This window comes from Porites lutea, chromosome 2 (genome assembly GCF_958299795.1).
Source record: "Porites lutea chromosome 2, jaPorLute2.1, whole genome shotgun sequence".
NCBI classification, from domain to species: Eukaryota; Metazoa; Cnidaria; class Anthozoa; order Scleractinia; family Poritidae; genus Porites; species Porites lutea.
The window spans coordinates 48,994,611-49,011,229 of NC_133202.1; the positions used below are offsets into that span (position 1 = coordinate 48,994,611).

Below are 16,619 nucleotides of genomic sequence, written 5' to 3' on the forward strand. Positions count from 1 at the left end.
CGCGACAGGAAAAGATTGCGTAAAGCTAAGCTTTACTAAACCAATAGTAAAGCTGCTTAAAGCTGTCGTGAAGGTGTTTACTGATTTACACGGCCGGACGAAAAAAAACGTTATGTGCGACATAGAATTTTTAAGTATATTTGTATTTTACCTGACAGGGCGATTAATGAGTCATTAATGAATTGAGTCAACTTGATCAGTACCATGATGTGCCTTTTATTACTCACTTTTCACAAACTGTGGAAATTAAGTCACAAGTCCCTTCAATAAACAAATTCTAATCTCTATAAGGCCAACGCACAAAATAGAAAAAGATAACTGTTTACTTTTGTAGAATAAACTATAAACGGTTTAGAACTTAAATGACATACAGTTCTTCCATAATTTTGAGAGAACAGACCTTTTCGCTCATAATTATTAACACTATCATGAAACTAATAAGGTGGCCTAAACACCCTATTTAAACATAGCTACAAGGCCACAGCACATGTCTTTTTCAGCAACTTAACAACTTCCAATTACTTATCATTGAGTATTTTTGTCACGTGAAAAGGAACCTTCACTTTGAAAAACTCTCAAAGAATTTCCAAGGTAAACAGGGCAATGAGACAGAGGAATGGAGATCAATAAAATTAGACTAGACCCTTTTCCAGCAAGGAGCAAAAATTGTGTCTTCTTTTAATTAATTTGCATTCTTTAGTGCAGACATAATCCAATCAGAAGTTGAGGCAGTTTCCAGTTGGCATTTGATTGGATAAATCGGCACTGAAGAATGTAAATGAACTAAAAGTGGTTGCACTTTTGAAGCTAATTTTTGTAACAGTTTACAGCATCCTATGACATAGACTATAGATTCCGAGACAATGACAACCAGGAGGACAAGATTTGTTTTCAAGTTTTGGTCACATTTACCTAGGGGCTAGATACCCAGGGGACATTTATTATTTTTTCATTTTCCTGCCAAAATGATGCTTCAGTCAAGCATGCAGAATTCTTTAGTATTGAAAAAGCTTGTCTTTGTCTCAGAATCTATTGTGACAATCAAAACATTTTTTTTTAGTTTCAACTTATACATTTCTTAGTGTCAGCAAATGTTAAACGGCTAATGAAATGACCTAGGAATGGGGTTAACTACAAGCTTATCTACCCCATTAAATTTTGCTAAAGAGCAAGCAAATTTTTGTGCTATGCGCTGAACTGGCATAAATAAAGAAGGTCCACAGTGTTCATAGTCACGTCTCCAAACCTCAGCTGGTTTGCCAAAGTGCCCTTTGTCATTGTCAGTTTTGTACCACCAAACAACAGCAAAAACATGCTGACAGAATTGTCCATTAAGCTTAATACTGTGCAAAAGGTACGAATTAACTATTCCAGGTCTTCTTGGTGCAGTAGCTTCAATTGAGCCATTATCAGTAGTCCAGGAGGCCATTATTCGAGCAGATCTCAGTTTGCGGCAGTCCATTTTCGAGCCAAATTTCTCAGTTCCAAGAACAACACTAGTGAACTTGCGTGCGACACATGATGTAAGTTCAATTTCTTCAGTAGGGTATAATGCCTTATAGCATTCCAAAAGTACCTTTACCTCATCTTCATCCAATGCAAAATGCTTAAATGAGCTGGGAAGACTAACAAGTGTTAGATCACTCCACTGAAAGGCTCCCAGACTCAAGCAACAAGCACTGTTAAACAGTTCAGAAGCTGTTTTCACAATAAAGCTCTCAGGTGAACCATTTCCCTCTTGAGCAAAAAATGGCAAAAAGTTTTCCTGAAAGTCACATGGAAATTGAACATCCCAGACGAACCGCCCAGCTAGAAGTTTACGCATTAACTGTACCTCAACAGATCGTCCATTCACTTGCATTGATCCAAAAATTCCATTAAAACGCTCAAAGCTAAAACACCAAAAGGAATGCACTGGACCACAGTCAGTAACACATTCTTTTAAATGGCAGTGGAGATGCATATTTGGTGTCACAGCCTGTTTGCCATACAAACATTCAAATCTCTCTCCAAACTTCACAAATAGCAGATCAGCTTTCAAAATGTCAGTCTTGGACAGAACTGGTGTACAAAGATACTGGCAAGCAAGAACAAATGTCTGCCAGCACCTTAAATGGCTTTCTGGTAACAGGCCTTTTAAACAAAACATGGAGTAAATTAAGGTCCAGTTCTTCCATTGTGATGCTGTGTAGCCACCATAATTGGATGCTATTCTTTGTGGCAATCTTCCGATTCCTGTTCCAACATCAAATGAATTTATACGTTCTTCCAATACTTTAAGATCTTTCTTTGATAATAAGTTTTTCTTAACCCAGAGCTTGAAAACATTCTTTGCAGTGCCTAGAAACAAATTATGCATGGGGTCAATTGCAGTGAACCTCACTGCATCAAAGTATTCAAGCTGTAACAGGCAACTATAATAGACCCCATACTTTGTAGCCAATGACTCATGCTTTGTTTGGGTAGAAGCTTTTCTAACCATCTCTGCGTGTAAGCGATGACTGCTATTATGGCGCGGAGGCCACATGTTTCTATCAAAGCCAGAGTAGTCCGTTTTCTCGCCAAAGCTCCCTGGAAAATACTTAAAACATTTTGAGCAGCCTCGATGTGCTGAATGACCTTTGAAACCGCACAGTTTCCGCACAGCAGGTAGATCGTGCAGTGTTCAAATGGTTTCATGGAAGGGTTGCCTCCCAAGTGATGATATACATTATTATAACTCCCGGCATAGTAAATCGAACGTTCGAAAATCGAACTCAATCGAACACCAGACTTTCAGTGAGTTCGATTTCTGAACAAATCGAATTCAATCGAACAAATCGAACTAAATCGAACTCAATCCATCTGATTGTGTTTGATTGAGTTAGGTTTAAAATGGATTGTGTTTGATTGGCTCTACCTATACAAAGCAAGTCCAAATCAAGCCCATCAAAGCAGGTTTTTTAAATTTATTCAATAACAGAAACCATTTATAAACTGTGCACGGCAGTTAGAGAACAGAACAGAAAAGGAGAGAACAAAGCTCTCATCACTCCTGCAGGCGTATTCCGAAATTATTATACCCTTTCCTATTTAGCTAACTTACAACTGTGGCAAGACAACTCGAAGGATTACTCAAGGGTTGCAATTCGGAATGCGCGGCCTTTCTCGCCTATTTTCTTAAAAACGTCGCCATCCTTGATGTCAAAGCGGCATTCCTGGTAGCCTTTTACTATGTACAGTATTTGAAGGTTACAATCCACAGTGCATTTGAAGCCATGAGGAATTTCTACGTGCGCTACACTCCAGGCTGAAGAAACTTGTGCTTCCAAGATCTGGTTATCAATTTTCAACACCTGCTACACAAATCACGAGTTCAAAAATCGAACGTTCGATTGGGTTCGATTGATTTTTTCTCTTTTCGGTGAGTTCGATTTCGTTCGATTGCCAAACTCAATTGAACTCAATCCATGAACTGAGTTCGATTTCATTCGATTTTAAAAGTTCGATTGAAATTCAGTTCGATTGGGTTCGATTTGCTATGCCGGGTATAACTAGAAGAGAAAAAATTGGCATAAATTGGATCTGCTCCAGCTCAAACCAACTCAGCCCTATCTTTCCCTGTACATTCAGTCATCAGCAGTTACCACGGCAACAGTATATGATTGTATGACTGTAAAACTTTCTCTATGGCACCATACATGCTGATTGGAAAACATTTTTCTTTAACTTATAGTAAAAAATAGTTTCACAAGAAGTGAAGAACTCACTAACAGCATCGCGCTGTCACCTTAAAGCATATCAAAGATGCGGCCAACCAACCTCCAAAGTGAGTATATTAAAGATGAAACAACAACAACATGATATTAATTTGAGGAGGACTCGGAAAAAAAATCCGAGTCCCAGATGGGATTTGAACCCACGACCCTCCGTGATCTAGTCGGATGCTCTAACCACTTGAGCTACTGGAGACTCTATGGTGAGCAAGGGCCAATTTGTGGGTCTCGACTGGAACCGCATCACGCGGCTACACAGCCAAGTAATGATAGGCACACAAGAAGTGAAGAACTCACTAACAGCATCCGACTAGATCACGGAGGGTCGTGGGTTCAAATCCCATCTGGGACTCGGATTTTTTTTCCGAGTCCTCCTCAAATTAATATCATGTTGTTGTTGTTTCATCTTTAATATACTCACTTTGGAGGTTGGTTGGCCGCATCTTTGATATGCTTTAAGGTGACAGCGCGATGCTGTTAGTGAGTTCTTCACTTCTTGTGTGCCTATCATTACTTGGCTGTGTAGCCGCGTGATGCGGTTCCAGTCGAGACCCACAAATTGGCCCTTGCTCACCATAGAGTCTCCAGTAGCTCAAGTGGTTAGAGCATCCGACTAGATCACGGAGGGTCGTGGGTTCAAATCCCATCTGGGACTCGGATTTTTTTTCCGAGTCCTCCTCAAATTAATATCATGTTGTTGTTGTTTCATCTTTAATATACTCACTTTGGAGGTTGGTTGGCCGCATCTTTGATATGCTTTAAGGTGACAGCGCGATGCTGTTAGTGAGTTCTTCACTTCTTGTGTGCCTATCATTACTTGGCTGTGTAGCCGCGTGATGCGGTTCCAGTCGAGACCCACAAATTGGCCCTTGCTCACCATAGAGTCTCCAGTAGCTCAAGTGGTTAGAGCATCCGACTAGATCACGGAGGGTCGTGGGTTCAAATCCCATCTGGGACTCGGATTTTTTTTCCGAGTCCTCCTCAAATTAATATCATGTTGTTGTTGTTTCATCTTTAATATACTCACTTTGGAGGTTGGTTGGCCGCATCTTTGATATGCTTTAAGGTGACAGCGCGATGCTGTTAGTGAGTTCTTCACTTCTTGTGTGCCTATCATTACTTGGCTGTGTAGCCGCGTGATGCGGTTCCAGTCGAGACCCACAAATTGGCCCTTGCTCACCATAGAGTCTCCAGTAGCTCAAGTGGTTAGAGCATCCGACTAGATCACGGAGGGTCGTGGGTTCAAATCCCATCTGGGACTCGGATTTTTTTTCCGAGTCCTCCTCAAATTAATATCATGTTGTTGTTGTTTCATCTTTAAAAAATAGTTTGGGGGCTAAAAATGTTGTGAAAACCTGATTTACCCTGAAGAATGGACGAGAAAGCCTTCTGCAAAAAAAAGATTATGCGCCGCCATGCCTGTTTCCCACGAGTGTCGCGCGTGATTCGCGCGGCTAGAACCCAGTCTTAAAACTGAAACTGTACGTCCAGACGACACTACTGCATACAATTTTTATGTTATGAACGGCAAAAATAGTTTATAACCTCTACATACCTTCCCTAGATAAAGCTGCTTCAAAATCTTCATCACTGGAAGATTCGGATGGCTCATCACGGAACTCATGCATTTGATCATCAGGGTCATGCAGTCTTGCTTTCTTTTCATCATCTCCCAAACTGTGCAAACGTCCCGCGTCATCTTTCGTTATCCAACGTTCACTTTTCACATCATAATAAGCCTGTCGATGTTTCCAGAAAGTCGACCTAGATAAGTATTCATTGCAATGTCCACACCACACTCTAGTTTGTTTTCTCAGACGGGAAGACATTTTCCAGCGAAATACATTCGCGCTCGCGACAAAATATGCAAGTTCTCAATGATCACTCGTCTGGTGCGAGATTCTGTTCCATGTCATAATGGCGTGTTATCGGCGTGACATCGTGACAAGCCGCCAACCAATCACGCACTGTCTTTATAGCAAAAGCCAATCAAAAACCATCATTTATGGCGCGGATTTGGCGGTTCGCTTTGTCGGCAGTTTTTGTCGGCGTGACATGAAAGCAGTCGTATTTCCTGTGTTGCGCGTCCTTTCGTCAGTTCAGAAGCCTCTTGCTTGAGTTCGTGGCCAGATTCGTGATAGACTGCACTCTTCATAATGGAAGATCAATATGTCGTTTTACTTGAAAGGGTTGTGGCTGAAAATGTTCGTCTCAGAGAAGCGATGGAAGCGCGAGACAACGAACAACGACGAATGTTGTTTATATTCTTAGGAATAACTTAATTAGACCCAGGCCCTCGCGGCTCGTCAGCTGTTTTCTTCACGGCGCTAGTTGTCATTTTATATCCTTGTCAGTTCGCTCGTTCGCTGTAACATCAATTTCAGCATTTCGCTCCAGTTTCTTCAGTCTTTTAGCCTCTTATTATGTCTCAAGCCGCCGGAAAACGTCGCACTCGAGTACCTGTGCTGCCTGCAGGGTTCGTTTACGATTTGCCTTCCCTCGCAAGACCGCAAAACAGCGCTACGAATGGCACTCCATCGCTCGACCAATCTCCTTCGCACGAGGTTCACACAACGCCTCGTGTTGAGACCACAGCTCCGGTTTCTTCTACTTCTGCGCCTGGCAATTCCCCCTCCTTACATTTGCTGAATCTACAGATTGAAAAGCAACAGCTGGAGCTTCGCCTCCTTGAGCTCGAAGCTCAATCAAGAGCTCGGGAATTGGTTTCATCCAGCCCGGCCGCCAAGACGCCTCGAAACATTCCTTCTTTGGAGACCGTTCGTGGAGGAGTTAACTCCGGTAAGTCCCAAGGTCAACTCGACCACAATACACGCATCGTTAACCCCCAAGAATGGCCTCATCTTCACGTTCCTTTCGGTCTGTCCCGGAAGAAGTTTAAGGATTTATCGACGGCAGAATTCGTGTATGGCTATCTCGATATCTTGTCTGCTCAGCCTTCCCCTCAGCAAGCGCTCATGTCGCACCACCTCATGTCTTTAATGCGTTTGGCGTCCAAATACGACTGGGAAGCAGTGCTGTCCTTTCATGCTGCCGTGTTGGATCGCATCGAGTCGGGCCTCGCAAGCTGGGGCGACGATTTCAGCGAAATCGAGCGCTTCAACATCACAGAATCCAATCGCTTGCAATCCAAACCGGCTACTTCGCCCGCCTTTCACGCGGCTGGCTTTCGGAACAACAATGGCCGAGCTCGTACCTATTGCCGCGAATGGAACCGCACCGGTACGTGCAGTAACCCTTCGCACCAGGAAGGCGTCGAACACATTTGTGCATATTGCAAGCTCAAAGACCACACCATTGGCTCTTGCCCGACTCGCCCTCCGCCGCCCACCACAGCCGATTGACTATCTTCTCCAGCTCCCACATCTCTCCCGTCGAACAGCACGTTTTCGCCCGCTGTTTCTTCGCCTGCTCCCGCCTCAACAGCCTTATCGTCGCCTTCTTCGCAGCCCAACTTTGTTCCCGCTCCCTCTACCGCATTTTCTGGCCAACTTTTACTCTCTCGTGAACACTCGCACGCCGCAATTATTCGTCACATTCTTTGCTCCAAGTCTCCGCTCCCGAACGCTTTTGGCACTCGAAATCCTGTTCCGTCGAAGCTGAACATTCCTGTTTGGAAATCATACCTCGAACATTACTCTGATTCTGTTGTTGCCGATTTCTTAGCCTTTGGATGGCCTATTAACTGTCACTCCGTCGTTTCTGTTTCATCTCAGCCCCCGAACCATGCTTCAGCCACCAATTTTCCGGATGTTATTGACGCCTTCTTATCTACCGAGATCGAACATTCTGCTACTGCTGGGCCATTCACGTGCAATCCTTTCCCAGCCCCCCTCCGCACGTCTCCCCTGCTAACTGTCCCCAAGGATGGCACCCAAAGGCGCGTCGTACTGGACCTCAGTTTTCCTCTTGGCTCCTCTGTTAATGACGGAATTCCCAAAGACTCTTACCTCGATCAGCCTTTCCATCTTTCACTGCCTCGTTCCGCCGATTTTGTTGACCTTATTCTCTCCAAGGGCGCTGGGTGTTACCTTTACAAGAAAGATTTGAAACGCGCTTACAGACAGATTCCAGTGGATCCTAGAGACTACATCTTTCTTGCCTATCACTGGTGCGACTCCTTTTATTTTGACGTTGTCCTCCCATTTGGTCTTCGTTCTGCAACCCTTGCCTGTCAGCGGACTACCAACGCGATTGCTCACATCTTTCACTCCTTCTTTGGCCATGACTGTATCAATTACATCGATGACTTCGGCGGGGCCGAATCCACCTTCGAAGACGCTTCACTTGCCTTCTCTGACCTGGAGCGTCTGTTCACTGATTTAGGCCTTCAGTCGTCCCCGTCCAAGGACTGTCCACCTTCCACGAGAATGGTTTTTCTCGGCCTCACTTACGACACCGTCACACTGACCATCGCAGTGCCTCCCGATAAACTTCAAGACACCGCCGATCTCATACGTGTTTGGCTAGCCGCTCCACGGTCCACTAAGTCCGACCTTCAGTCTCTCATCGGCAAGCTTTCCTACCTTTGTGCTTGTATCAGCCCTGGACGGATTTTCATGCAGCGTCTGCTTAACGAACTCCGCCAGCTTCCCACAAAACGCGCACGTTTCGTCCCCAGTTCAGACATGCTGTCCGACTTACGTTGGTGGGACAAATTCCTCTCTGTCTACAATGGTGTTTCACTTTTGCGTTCTTCCCCTTGGCCAGTAAGCGATCATTTCTTCTGCACTGATGCTTGCCTTACCGGTATTGGCGGTTTCTTTTGTGGCCGTTTCTTCCACTCCTCGTTCCCGACCTGTTTTGATCCAGCCTCTCTTTCCATTGCTTCGCTCGAAATGTTGGCCGTCACCGTCAGCATCAAGCTGTGGTCTGAGGATTTGCGCGGTCTACGCATCTTGGTTCGCACTGACAACCTCAACACTGAGCTGGCTATCAACACTGGCCGTTCCCGTGTGCCTTTTATTCAGTCGTGCCTACGCGACTTATGGTTCTACGCCTCCCTTCACGATTTTGAGCTGCAAGCACTCCATATTCCCGGTTACGCCAACATCATTGCTGATGCTCTCAGTCGTTGGGACAGTCATCCTGAGTTTCGAGTCACCTTCTACGAGGCCGCTTCTCTTCACTATGACACCCTCACAGAGTACACTTGTCATTCAGACCTATTCCATTTTGACTGTCAATGGTAATCACCTCTCTATTTGGTTGCAGGTTTTCACCTTGATGACCTTCACTCCTGCGTCACCAGGATTCAAGCCTTCGCTCTGTCTGATTCTACCAAGCGAAATTATCATTCCGTCTGGAACACTTACTTAAAATTCTGCCAATTTTACTCCATCACTCCCTTTCCAGCCTCCTCATCGACCATCGCTGCGTTTATCACCCTGCTTGGCTTCTCCGTTAAGTCACATCGCACAGTCAACAACTACTTGAGTGCCCTACGGCGTTTACACGTGTTTTGCCATTTCGAGACTTCAGCCTTCGATGACATCCATGTCAAGCTTACCCAAAAAGGTTTGGAGAAGTCTATGGTTCACCTTCCTCATCGGAAAGCACCTCTGACCCCAGCCATCTTGCTACAATTTTACCACCATCTTAATGTTCGCGACTCCGCCCATCTAGCTGTGTGGTGTGCCCTGCTTGTCGGCTTCTTCTCTTTCTTCAGAACTGCCAACCTCGTCCCGCAGTCCTTTGACAAGTTCTCCTCTCATCATACATTGTCCAGGGGCAGCATCACTTTTGCCACCTCAGGTGCTCTCCTCACAGTCACCCGGACAAAAACACGGCAGGCCGGCGATACAGCACTCGTGGTACCAGTTCCTCGTATTCCTGGATCTCCCCTTTGTCCCACCGCTGCCCTGCGATTGTTACTCGACTCGGTTTCAGCCCCGGCTGGCTTCCCGCTCTTCACATACACCACCGCTTCTCATCACCTCGACTGTATCACAGCCTCTTCTTTAAACGCTAGTATCAAGTATTTGGCGTCTTTGGTTTCTCTCAATCCTCAGGATTTCTCTGGTCACAGCCTGCGTCGTGGAGGTGCCACCTTCGCCTTCCAGTGCGGGATCCCCTCCGAGCTCATCAAAGTCCAGGGCGATTGGAGATCCGACGCCTACATGCTTTATTTGACTCTGCCTTTGGCAGACAGACTTGTGCTGTCTCATGTTATTTCTCAGCACATTCAGCTGTTATAGTTTAGTCTACTTTTAGTAGCCTGCATAGTTATTGACACTGCCTCTTTGGCGAACAGGCTCGTTTTGTCCTCAGCACGTTAAGTTGTTACGGTTCAGACATCGTTTTGCCAGTTCCCCACATTTATTTCTTTGTTTTGGCACAGATTTCATTGTTATGGTTTTTTTTCATAATTCGCTTTGCTTATGTCTTTCTCCTTTTGTTCTTATCGTGCCACGTTATCTATTTTCTCTCCCCTCTGCTTCCCCTCTGACTTCGCCCCCCTCTGTGAATCCTTTGGGCCTCTTTCTTGGTTTGGGGTCTCCTCTCGAGGCCTCGGGTCCTCTCGCTCGTTCAATAAAGATGCCCAAACGGATTCACTGGTGGTTGATGTCTCCGGGTGAGTGGGAGGGAGACCAGGGGATAATTGTTTATATTCTTAGGAATAACTTAATTAGACCCAGGCCCTCGCGGCTCGTCAGCTGTTTTCTTCACGGCGCTAGTTGTCATTTTATATCCTTGTCAGTTCGCTCGTTCGCTGTAACATCAATTTCAGCACCCTCCCTCCCTCCCTGGGGTCTCCTCTCGAGGCCTCGGGTCCTCTCGCTCGTTCAATAAAGATGCCCAAACGGATTCACTGGTGGTTGATGTCTCCGGGTGAGTGGGAGGGAGACCAGGGGATAATTTGAGGAACTTGCTTCAAAAATAGAGAGCTCTAACACTGAACCAGAAAGATCAGGACGATCGAGTAGGAAAAGAAGGAGGAAAATCTCAGTCCCGCAGCAGTGTCGCGTAAGTATAAATATTTCTGTTACTTTTCTGTTATCAGAAATACTTTGGAGCGACTGATTGCGACCACGAATTGTAAATTCAAAGTTTAAGTTTACTTGCTCATGCTCGATTACTCGCTGGGTGACAAACAAAACACAGCGTGACATGGATTGAGCTTCGATCTTCATTTATGTTCTCCGTTCTTTAGCGACATTTGTGACAGTTTATGCTAAGCGTTCGTTAGTTTTACGTTCGTTTGTAAGATGTAAAAATCATAGCAAGGAAAATTCTCACATTAAGATGGGACAAAGCCATTCTCGACCCCAGAGCCCTTGTCTTTTATCACGTGACCTTACGGCGACAAGGGCTCTGGGTAACTCTGCGCAGCCGTAGCCAAAATCTGGCTATATGGGTTTCCCAGCGCATGCTCGGGCAGTTGTGGTTTTATGCAAATTTAGATTTGGCAGTTGTGGTTTTATGCAAAATTAAATTTAGATTTGGCAGTTGTGGTTTTATCCAAAATTAAATTTTAGTTATTATTCTTGTGTTGCTAGTTAAGTTAAGCCATTTTTTTCAAAGTACACGAACAATGACGTACAGAATGTGGCTTCTTTAAATATGAACAACATACACAAGGATACCGAAAAAAGATTTTTTCTTTTGTAATTGCAGCAAGACGTTAGAAAGATGTACAAAGCCCTTTCACAGAATGAAGATTTTGATGGCTTTAAGTTGGATGAGAGGTAACAATAGCCATTAAATACAATCATGTATATTGGGAGGCGTATACATGTATACTGAGCAGGAGGTCTGTATGGGAGAATCTTGACCTTGGTCATGAGTACAGACCTCACTGCGTTCAGTCTGTACTTCTGACGTCCTCGGTCAAGATTCTCCCATACAGACCTCCTGCTCAGTTAAGGTGGCCGAACATAGTTTTCAGCGCGCGCTCTAAAGGCTTTGCTGATGCTAGGCAGCGCGCGCACAAAGATTACAAAATAACAAACATGGCGCCGATAAAGCGAGGTTTATTTGTTTTATGCCTGTGAAGTATGTGGTATTTTCCTTCTTAAAATGACACACACTGTGTCAGGTTTGATCTTTTGTTGGACTGTTATGAAATAAATATTCAGCATATAAAAAATCCAGCATTTTTTTAGGATATTTGCCATTATGCCAGAAGCCAATGAATGCATTGCCATGGCAACAGCACACACGCCACCTTAACTATCAAAATACGAAAGCCCATCCTTTTATCCAATATCATGCAAAGTTTGGAGACTTAGAGATCAGTCGTTTTAGAGAAACGGTAAATGGGGCGCAGGTATCATATAAACTGTGTTCAGCCACCTTAATAAGAGGTAAATATAATATAAATATACAAATAAATAAATCCCATTTTTACTTTTTTAGCTTTTTAGCAGAGGCTAACCAGACTGCCACCAAGACAATTATTGAGGCAGTCATAGCTGATCGTGGTGGCACTGAAAATTGCCCCTGGTCTCCAGCTGAAATGAAAGGTAACTGCACCTCCCCCTCTATTTTATAGTTTCTGGAACAGAGGTTCAAACCACACATGTAAAACATGGTTAATTGATGCCTCCGAGGGGGAATGGACACAGTTTACTGGAAACTTCCCCTGTATTACTTTTCCATGTTTACCTGGTCTGTCCATAAAGAAGTTCTCTCATATTGGAGAGGGAGGGGGTATGAAAATGTAGTTCTCAGGGGCTCATATCACCTGACATAATCTTTTTGGTGTCTTATCTTCACATCACTGTTAAAACATCCATTATCAGCTGTTCTTTTTTATTTATATCAGATGGAATTGGGTGTTGTCAACTGAAATGATCACACTATTTATATTTACATTGATAAGTCACTCTAAGGGCTGTTGGCACAATGTAGAACACATTCTTTCTTTTCAATGTAAATTTCCATTACTTGAACATGTACTAATATCAAGGACAATTTTTTCCTGTTAAGGGGCTGCTGCGACATACTTAAAGAGTTTGTATGATGCTGCCATGAGGGCAAAAAAGGGCAAGCTGGAGGCTCACAAAGATCTCTGCCGAAGGCAGGGAAGGATGTAAGTTGTTTCCATTATGATACACTTGTACATGCAATAACACATTTATAAAGTACTAAAAATTACCATGATTAGTTTTTCCTTTTGGTTGCTAAGCATAAACAACATCCAGTAGCATTACTGTTTACAAGAATATATGTAAATACATGTACACACAAAACTTGCGTGTAAGAACCTTTATTTGTTAAGTCCAACAAAATAGATTCTTGCATTTAGGGATAGTAATTGAAAGTTCTTAATTTTTATGAAGAAATTTGTTGTTGACTATCAGAAAATAAATAAACAAACTCACCGGGTAATTTCTAACACTGCAATCTTACACCCAAACTTTATCATAAATAAATTTAACTGTAAGCCACTTATGAGAACCTGCCTGACCTTTCCTGGCTAAACAGGTTCATATATCAGGGCTTTCATTAGAAGCCGGCTACCGCCGGAGCTCCGGCGGCTGCGAGTCATCGAGTCACCGGCTACTTAGCCATGTTTGTCAGCAAATACTTCAAAAATATAACTCTTAAAATGTTTACAGCCTACCCATTTTTCAGTTGAAATAAATCTGATAAAATATAGCGCACTCTTGCCTTGAGAGTTTTGGAATAAAGCATATATCAACACGATTTCTGTACCGCGACGGATCGCAACTGATTGAGGAACGCTCAGCCATTTTCAGCGGTATCATAATGAAATTTAGCCTCGTTCCCAAACAATTACCACGTGGTTGGTTGAACAAAGATGGCGGCCAAGTGTAGCCTCGGACAAAGTGAATTGTTTTCATTCTTTAATGAAACCACGAACCGGAACAGGTATTTTGAATAAATTTTGACTTTGCAATTTTCAAAACGGTCAACAAAGCTAGAATTAGAACTGTCAGAAACAGTACTGAAATTGTCAAAGTATAAATTACTACTGAACTAGTGGCCAGTGTAATCATCAAAATTATTTAAGGAGGAAGAAGTTTGTCAAGATTTTGATGAAGAAATTAGCTATACTTTCAGTTGAATGACAGCATCTTCTCATAGCTTTACGACCACACTGGCTATATATCATGATGTTTGGTGTAAATTTAAAGGTTGGGGTTGCAGCTTGGGCCTTGGTAAGTCACGTGGCAAGCACTCCTGCCAAACTCAATTACCTTACATGTTCACAAAAGCTCTTGAAAAACACACAGAAATCTTCCAATTAAAGGGTTAATGGTATGCATCATTAACTTTACTTTCTCATGCCAGGAATGCTGGAAATCGCATTTCCGAGCTTCTAAATTTCAAAATTTTCTGGGGGAGCATGCCCCCAGACCCCCCTAGAAAAGGTGGCCTTCGGCCACCTAAACATTCACAGCCGCCTACTATTATATGGGCAGACGCCTACTTCAAATCTTATTGAAAGCCCTGTATATTTTATAAAATTGCAATTTTTCTGCCAGTAGGTTCTTAAACCAGTAAGTTATTTTACTCAGGTTTCTAACCGTATCGTCATGTTACAGATACAAGCATCTTTTGAAAGGAAACAATTGGTGCTGCACTTGTTAACCTTGTGCTATTTTGACTTTCCTAGAAAACTCAGAAGAGGCTGGTAACACTGAAGACCATGCCCTGGTCAAATGAGAAAAAGGCACAGGTTGAAGAAGCTGTAGGGAGCCTAGCGTACACAAGCTCAGATGAGTCTGACTTTTCTGAGGATGAAAGTGGTCAGAGCAAGTTAAGCAGATACCTTGTCAAAAGGCTTCCATGGGAGAGGACTTCTCTAACTAAAGCTAAGAGAGAGCTTGATGAGGCTTATTCCAGAAGCCTCGAATCCAAAAGGGTACACCTGGTGACAAGACGCCCGCACCCAATGCCATCAACAAGACGCCGACCCACTGAGCCTCTAGAATGGGCAGTCAGGGCTGAGAATCCAGCCCCTACACCTGGCACCCGGCCATCTTCATCTACATGTACTAGAACTCCAAGTCATCCTACGCCAGCAGTTATACCACCCACCAGCACCCGTCCTCCTTCATCTGGAACTCCACCTACCCGCACCCGTCCTCCTTCATCTGGAACTCCACCTACACGCACCCATCCTCCTTCATCTGGAACTCAACCTACCTGCACCTGTCCTCCTTCATCTGGAACTCCACCTAACAGCACCCATCCTCCTTCATCTGGAACTCCACCTTCCCGTACCCGTCCTCCAACAACTGGAAGTCCACCCACCCGCCCTTCTCCTTCATCTTGTCCAGCAAGAACTACAACTCCATCCCCCAGTACCAGTTCTGCCCGTCTGCCAGCAACAGTGACGCCATCCCCCAGCACCCTTTCTTCAAGATCTGGAACTTCATCCCTCTTACCTGACTGTAGCTCCACTCCCAAGACATCCAAACCAAAAAAAACTTTAAAGTCAAAAAAGGACGTGGCCCATAGGCGTTCTGCTTCGCCAGCTTATTGATATTTTTACAAGTACATTCTTTTTTTTAATTTATATTTTTGTAACAACTTTTTTTGCAGTGATGCTACCAAATAGGTAACAGTTTCTATTTTTACTACACTTGGGATTGCATTTTTTTTTATTTTGACACTTGTTTCAAGGCATTTGATACAAACATTGATACAAGAACATGTGTTAAAGTTTCTGTTCAACTTGTTTTTTAAAAAAAGAACGAAGTTTTCAACTTTACATATAGTTGTGCATTTCAAGAAAAAAGCCTTCAATATTTCAAGCAAGAATTAAATTATAAGACAAGGTATTCAAAGATTCTGCTTTAGGAATGAAGTTTTCAATATTAGTGGTAACTGATGTTATTTTGTAACAAGGTTTTCAATTTTGCATTTGTCTGTTACAGTTAGACTTAAAGAGATGATAGAACAAGATTTTAAATGTTTCTGTTCAACTTGTCTTTAAGATAAGAATGAAGTTTTCAATTTTACATATAGTTGTGCATTTCTAGAAAAAATGTTTAAATATTTCAAGCAAGAATTAAATTATAAGACAATTTATTCAAAGCTTCTGCTGTAGGAATGAAGTTTTCAATTTTACTTTATTTTAAGTGGTAACTGATGTTATTATTGTAACAAGGTTTTCAATTTTGCATTTGTCTGTTACAGTTAGACTTAAAGAGATAGAACAAGATTTTAAATGTTTCCGCTACAGTATGAAAATTGATTTAAGTACAAATGGTGACATATAAGAAAATGATTTTTGAACAAATAAAACAGAATTTGATTGAATACAGCAGATTGATTGATTTAACTGGCTCCTTTCCTTCCCAACGTTGTATTTTCTCATTTTATTTTCCCTCTAGGGTTTAAAATAATTATGCAAAGAAGAAAATAGCAGAAAATGTAATCATGTCTGTTGTTGAGCTTTGCCTTCCAGCCAATACATGAGCATGTTGCAACTTTACACCAGTTATACATTTAAATCTGGCTTACTAAGATGCCTAAACGCTTTATTTAGATGTAAAGGTGGCGTAAATGTGGAGTTTATACCAGCTATACGTATTATGTCTGTTGTCGCGCTTTTTCTGCAAGACAAGAGCATGTTAACTTTACATCACAGTACATATAAATCTGGCCTAAAGATGCCTATACACTTTATTTAGATCTATGTAAAGGTGGCGTAAATGTGAAGTTTATTCAAGCTTTACGTTGGCTTTTAGTCCACTTACAGGTGTTTCTTTACTCCAGCTTTACGCAAAAGTGTAAATGTAGCGTAAAGCTTAACTTTACGTAATGTAAAGGTCGTGTAAAGGTGTGTAAATCCAAACTTTACACCAGCTTTACGCTCACATTATGCTAACTTAAATTTGCCTTTTCATGCTGTGTTGTTACCTTGTT

The 16,619-nt window shown here is 42.9% G+C and overlaps 3 protein-coding genes across 3 annotated transcripts; 2 read left to right on the top strand and 1 right to left on the bottom strand.

Annotated features, from left to right (window-relative positions):
* Positions 1–676: 676 nt before the first annotated feature.
* Positions 677–5,389, bottom strand: LOC140928915 (uncharacterized). The gene is made up of 2 exons (XM_073378716.1): positions 5,311–5,389; positions 677–2,340 (listed from the first exon to the last, which is right to left on the bottom strand). Exons 1-2 carry the CDS (start codon positions 5,381–5,383, stop codon positions 1,103–1,105), a joined length of 1,311 nt encoding a protein of 436 aa, XP_073234817.1. The 5' UTR covers positions 5,384–5,389; the 3' UTR covers positions 677–1,102.
* Positions 5,390–6,178: 789 nt separating this feature from the next.
* Positions 6,179–9,970, top strand: LOC140926339 (uncharacterized). Its single transcript, XM_073376095.1, has 3 exons — positions 6,179–6,995; positions 7,440–8,961; positions 9,025–9,970. Exons 1-3 carry the CDS (start codon positions 6,179–6,181, stop codon positions 9,968–9,970), a joined length of 3,285 nt encoding a protein of 1,094 aa, XP_073232196.1.
* A 4,299-nt stretch (positions 9,971–14,269) lies between these two features.
* Positions 14,270–16,010, top strand: LOC140928916 (uncharacterized). Its single transcript, XM_073378717.1, has one exon. The coding sequence runs from the start codon at positions 14,392–14,394 to the stop codon at positions 15,229–15,231; it is 840 nt and encodes a 279-aa protein (XP_073234818.1). The 5' UTR covers positions 14,270–14,391; the 3' UTR covers positions 15,232–16,010.
* Positions 16,011–16,619: the final 609 nt, after the last annotated feature.

Bases quoted from the DNA above. Each gene is read 5' to 3' on its own strand.
- LOC140928916 (XM_073378717.1), top strand. From the start codon at position 14,392: ATGCCCTGGTCAAATGAGAAAAAGGCACAGGTTGAAGAAGCTGTAGGG.
- LOC140926339 (XM_073376095.1), top strand. From the start codon at position 6,179: ATGTCTCAAGCCGCCGGAAAACGTCGCACTCGAGTACCTGTGCTGCCT. The intron at 6,996-7,439 runs GTACGTGCAGTA...CCGATTTCTTAG, and splicing joins CCGCGAATGGAACCGCACCG to CCTTTGGATGGCCTATTAAC. The intron at 8,962-9,024 runs GTAATCACCTCT...CTGCGTCACCAG, and splicing joins TTCCATTTTGACTGTCAATG to GATTCAAGCCTTCGCTCTGT.
- LOC140928915 (XM_073378716.1), bottom strand. From the start codon at position 5,383: ATGCATGAGTTCCGTGATGAGCCATCCGAATCTTCCAGTGATGAAGAT. The intron at 2,341-5,310 runs GTATGTAGAGGT...ATTTGTTTCTAG, and splicing joins AGCAGCTTTATCTAGGGAAG to GCACTGCAAAGAATGTTTTC.